General features: G+C 45.5%; 1 protein-coding gene across 2 annotated transcripts; it reads right to left on the bottom strand.

The window, feature by feature from the left end:
* Positions 1 to 616: 616 nt before the first annotated feature.
* On the bottom strand, positions 617 to 4,452 carry LOC124679361 (vascular-related unknown protein 3). 2 transcript variants are annotated; one of them, XM_047215133.1, is made up of 4 exons: positions 4,113 to 4,452; positions 3,906 to 3,977; positions 3,655 to 3,800; positions 617 to 850 (listed from the first exon to the last, which is right to left on the bottom strand). In XM_047215133.1, the coding sequence occupies exons 1-4, from the start codon at positions 4,404 to 4,406 to the stop codon at positions 829 to 831; spliced, it is 534 nt and encodes a 177-aa protein (XP_047071089.1). In that variant the 5' UTR covers positions 4,407 to 4,452; the 3' UTR covers positions 617 to 828. The 2 variants fall into 2 exon arrangements, with proteins under 2 accessions (XP_047071089.1, XP_047071088.1); XM_047215132.1 differs by having other exon boundaries at positions 3,655 to 3,807; positions 3,907 to 3,977.
* Between the last annotated feature and the right edge of the window lie 304 nt (positions 4,453 to 4,756).

Genomic DNA, 4,756 nt, shown 5'->3' with positions numbered 1-4,756 from the left:
ACACGTGTCCGAGTATGTTGTTGAGTGTTTTATGTTTGCCTACTGCCTTGTCAAAAGTCACGCCCCCAACCGCGTATGTGCCGAGTATTTTATTTTTGTTCCGAGCCTTTTTACCTTGTCATTCGGCAATGTCATGGATTTCCCTAGTGCCCAATAAAATGCACTTGGTGAGGTGGCTCTTTCTAGTGGTGGGAAGTTCATAGGGATGTGAAAGTCGGAAATTCAATTCGGCTCCCGGGTGCATATGCTCCCTCTATCAAAAAATTATATTTCTACATGTCGAAAAATTTTAACAAAAAATTCTGCATGTACATCTCCACAATATACGTACGTTCGTCAAGTTTCGCAAGGAACCAATATGTTTTGTGGTCTGTGTAAAAAAGAGAAAAATTATCTCCTGAAAAGCCTTATTTTCAGCATTGAATTTTGCCTTTTTTACACACGTCACACGACAAGTTGGATTTTTATGAAACGACTTTGTGAGCGTGTAGCACATGAAGATGTACGTTCGAATTTTTCGTTTCAATTTTTTGAAATTTCAAAATGTATGTAACATGCATTTCAAAATAAAGGGAGCATATGCTCCCATGTGCCAAAACATCATTCCCTGTGAAAGTGGGATAATAAAATCCGGATTTATTAAGACGGAAAAAGAGAGTCTAGAGTCTTGAATGAAAGTCAAGTAAAGACAATGTCACGTATCCCACATGTCCCACTTCTATATCCTTCAACTCTTTGGCATCTAGTTTTATCATAACACAGCTAGCTCGATCGGACAAGAGAGGGATGTACGAACTATCATACTACATAACTGAATCAACTTCTTAATCACCCTATGTAGTCTATCAACATGAGCTCTTTTATGGTACCCTGCGATGAATATGGGCCATCCAATCCATAGATTGAACCGTGAAGATGAAACCATACTGCGTGATTTCGACCACCGAACTCACGAGCAGTATAGAGGTGTCCTGCGCCTCTGGAGCCAGCAGTATACGTTGAAGAGGGCATTTTAGGAAGATCTTATTTTGTAGCAAGCCAGACTCCATCTCCTACCCGTCCGTTCGTCCCCTAACTAAAAAAAAAAGAGCACATCTCAAAAAAAAAAAAAAAAGAGCAGATCTCCTCACTCTGTTTCCGGCCGCCATGGACCTGCACCCCCGTAGTCCCTCCTCTCTCTCCGGCTTGAGCAGCGGCGGAGACGGGAACCACCCTTCCGAGCCAGGTCTGGCCGCCGCCAACGCGCACCCCCTATCCCCTCCTCCTCGGTCGATTTGAATGGCCCCTACGAACTAGGGTTCTGGCCGTCGCTGATGCGGACCACCGTGGCGCAGCTGATCGATCTTTGGCCAGGATGATCCGCAGCCATGAAGGTTTAGGAGGACCGCGCGGCCCAGCCGGTCAAGCATTGGGCCGAGGCAGAGGCGGTGTCGCCGGGAATAAGCTGCAGGTGGCCGAGACAGAGGCGACGTCTCCGGCGGTTGCCGCCGAGCACGTCGACGAAGCTGCAGGTGGCCGAGGCAGAGGTGGTGTCGCCGGTGGTTGCCGCCGAGCGCGGCAACGAAGCTGCAGGTGGCCGAGCCCACTGGCACAGCTCTTCTCAGACGGCATCCCGGGCCAACAGGGCTGACCATGGTTGGTGGCGGAGTTAGAGCGGCGGAAGTTGCGGAATGCGCCGTCGCCCAGCTGCAGCGCCGCCTCCTTCTGCCGCAAATTGGGTTGAGTGGCCTTACGCATCAAACCTCCATGATCATCACTCTTGTCGCAGGGTTGAGGTCTGGTGGATGACGGCTGTTGCCCTGCAGAGTTTCCAACGACGACGACGGCAGTGATGAAGCATGCAGCATACAGCGATGAGGCTGTGCCGCTATAATCCGAGCATATTACTTAGGTAAAATGATACCATAGCTCTGTGCAAATGAATTGATACCATCATGAACTGTACTTCAGTTTGTGGATTGAAAGTTTCAGTCAATTGCGAGTGCTACATAGCCTAGTATGTTAGTTGGTTGATTTGGTTCATGTTATGTGTGCTTAGAAAGAACTAGCAATTACCCATTTAGTTGAAAAGATATAGATAATATTGTTTCGTATAAGTGAATGATACTCTGTGTAACTGGCATACTTCATAAGCTATTTGTGTTATCTGTTTCAGGTAATATAGTTGTATGGGTTCCCATTCTTTATGCTAGCCTTGGAAAACTAGTCGGCTCTGTATTTGTACGGAGTTACTTATGTATGAAGCAAGAACCTTCAGCATTATGCAAATCCGTAAAAAGAACATGCAAATTACCCAATCATCAACAAGCTCTTCCGCTAATTTTCTGGTACACATTGCTAATGTTATGGTGTAAATCATCTATTATCTATTATATATGTAAAAGACATAGTGCTATTACAAACTGGCGTCAAACATTGCTGCTGTTTTCCCAGCCGACCTTGCATTCCATGATTACCAGTACTACTTTCCTTTTCTCCATCAGTTGAGGTACAAAATGAAGGATCTTCTAACTTGTATTAGTTGCCTTGTATGTCAGGTGATGATGATGAAAGTGTTTTCTAGGAGCTGGGCGAAGGAATAACCCCATGAACCTTTTTAGGAGCATCAAAAAGTTATACTTGGCCAAAATATTTCTTGTACAAATAAAGAGGCATGTGTTTTAGCTCCATTCTGTGAGCATATATTTAAGTGTGTGTTCATGTAGCATATCACCAGATGTTTAAGCTACGAGGCTTCCATAGACATCTTGATCTCCATAGATATCTCGATCACCTTCCATAGACAAGAGATAAAAAGGCTTTAGCGAGTGGATGGTTATGTTTGCCCACGGAAATCATTTAGAAACCAATCTCCTTCCATAGACATCTCAATCTCCATCCGAGCACCGCATCCACAACTCGACAGTGGCCGGGACGTTCATTCTCATTTAGTTTTTTTCGAAGCGATTCCTTTCTAGAGCACATAAAGATGCCGGAAAACTATATCCATTTAATGTTAAATTATTTACTTCACGAGTACACTGCTCACTGCATCACTAACAATGCTTGAAAAGTCCTTCTAAACTGAACAACCTGGTCCATACTCAATTTAACAATGATTCTAACACTACAGAAGTCGTTACATCACAGTTCAATCGGCCTGTACATTCAGTTCCTAGTGCTTCTACCAGCATCTAGGCAAAACGAAAACTTACAGTGGATCTGCATACGGATTCAGTCACCCTGTACATTCAGCTTAGTTCTGCTACCAGCAGCTAGGTAACACGAAAAAAAAAATCACAGTGTGCATGGGGATTTGCTGCGGGTCGAATTGGCAATGAGATGCTGATTTACAGACAAATTCCGTCTCAGAGGTTGCAATGGATGATGACTAGGAGACGCTGCGGCGAGGTTGGCGAGGGCAGGGCCGGACACCAGAGCCGGATACGTCGGCGGCGACCAGGACGACTGAGCGATGGCACCAGGCAGCGGGCAGGCGACATACCTCGATAATAAATGGGCTGAGATCTTGGCCCAGCAGGAACTTCCTTTACGATAAAAAAAGATTTCGCTGTTTTAAAAAGTTGGAAATTTCTATCATACCCCAACAAATCAACGGTGAGATGAAATATACTGCTCCATGCAGTATAGGGTACCGTAAAAACCCTCATCAACATTGATAGAGGGACCAAACAAAGCCCTTTCTTCCTCAGATCATTACACTCATACAGCTGCTTCTCATTGCTTTTTCCAGCGCTGATCATTTCTTGAGCCATCGCAGTCGCCTGCTGCCGCGTATCCGCCTCGAGAAAATACTTGGCCTGCAACGTTTCAAGAAGACGCAATTTGTAAGGAAAACGTAGAACATACAATTAACAACTCAATAAAGATGTTAAGACATGATATGGGACTGTTCACGAACATACCAGCTGGGAATTGTTCATCTCTTTTGCATCCATGGTTACCATGGACTTCATAGACATATGCATGCTGGCTACCTGTTACAACAAAATCATAATCATGTTAGACCTAGAGAAAGGCTATATTTGTAACTATTTATAAAGCAAGCTAGAACTAAGCACATAATTCGCAAAAAAAATAAGAACTAAGCACAGAATTCCTTTCTTCCAGACCTTAGGGCCAGCTGCGGAGGAACACGCAGTGTCCTGCAAAGAATCATCGTCGTCTTCGTCAGAGCACACCATGTCCGACGTGAAGAAAGAGTCATCGCCCAAGGAATCGAAGGAGGAAGAGAAGCCAGAGGAGAAGCTACTCTCAGAGACTCCTCCTCCCTGACGATCCGTCTCCTGGTGGCTGTGCGCTGACGACGCCAAAAGGCCCGCGACGTGCATCGCCCAGCTGCTCTCGCCGGTCGACACGGACGCCGGCTGGCTGATGCACGAAGTGTGCGATGCTATATTCTCCATGGTTTATGAGCAGCTAGCAGTGCAAGGGTGATCTATGTATACTCGGCGTTGTGGTTTGGATGGGGATGCCTTGATACGGCTTGCGTTGCCCTTATATATCGCAGCTCAGTGGCTGTAGCTCCAACGACAAGGTGGAAGGAGTGGATATGAATACAGACAGGTACATGGCAATGAACTGTATGTCAGACGACACTGGGCCGTTCATTGAAAAATGTCGCTACTACCGGGAATCTTCAAGTTGTACCTTGTTTTCCTTAATCTATTTGCAATGATCTCTTAATCTAGAATTATTCGGCAGTACTACCTAGCCAGTAGTATACCGTATACAGTATGATTCTGATGGCGACTGT

The sequence above is a fragment of the Lolium rigidum genome, chromosome 7 (assembly GCF_022539505.1).
Source record: "Lolium rigidum isolate FL_2022 chromosome 7, APGP_CSIRO_Lrig_0.1, whole genome shotgun sequence".
Lineage (NCBI taxonomy): Eukaryota > Viridiplantae > Streptophyta > Magnoliopsida > Poales > Poaceae > Lolium > Lolium rigidum.
This window is presented reverse-complemented; position numbering and strand designations above follow the sequence as displayed.

Excerpts from the sequence above, each read along its gene's own strand:
- LOC124679361 (XM_047215132.1), bottom strand. The coding sequence starts at position 4,406 with ATGGAGAATATAGCATCGCACACTTCGTGCATCAGCCAGCCGGCGTCC. Across the intron at positions 3,978-4,112 it reads CCTCCGCAGCTGGCCCTAAG|GTAGCCAGCATGCATATGTC; the intron begins GTCTGGAAGAAA and ends TTGTTGTAACAG. Across the intron at positions 3,808-3,906 it reads GAGATGAACAATTCCCAGCT|GTTGCAGGCCAAGTATTTTC; the intron begins GGTATGTTCGTG and ends TCTTCTTGAAAC.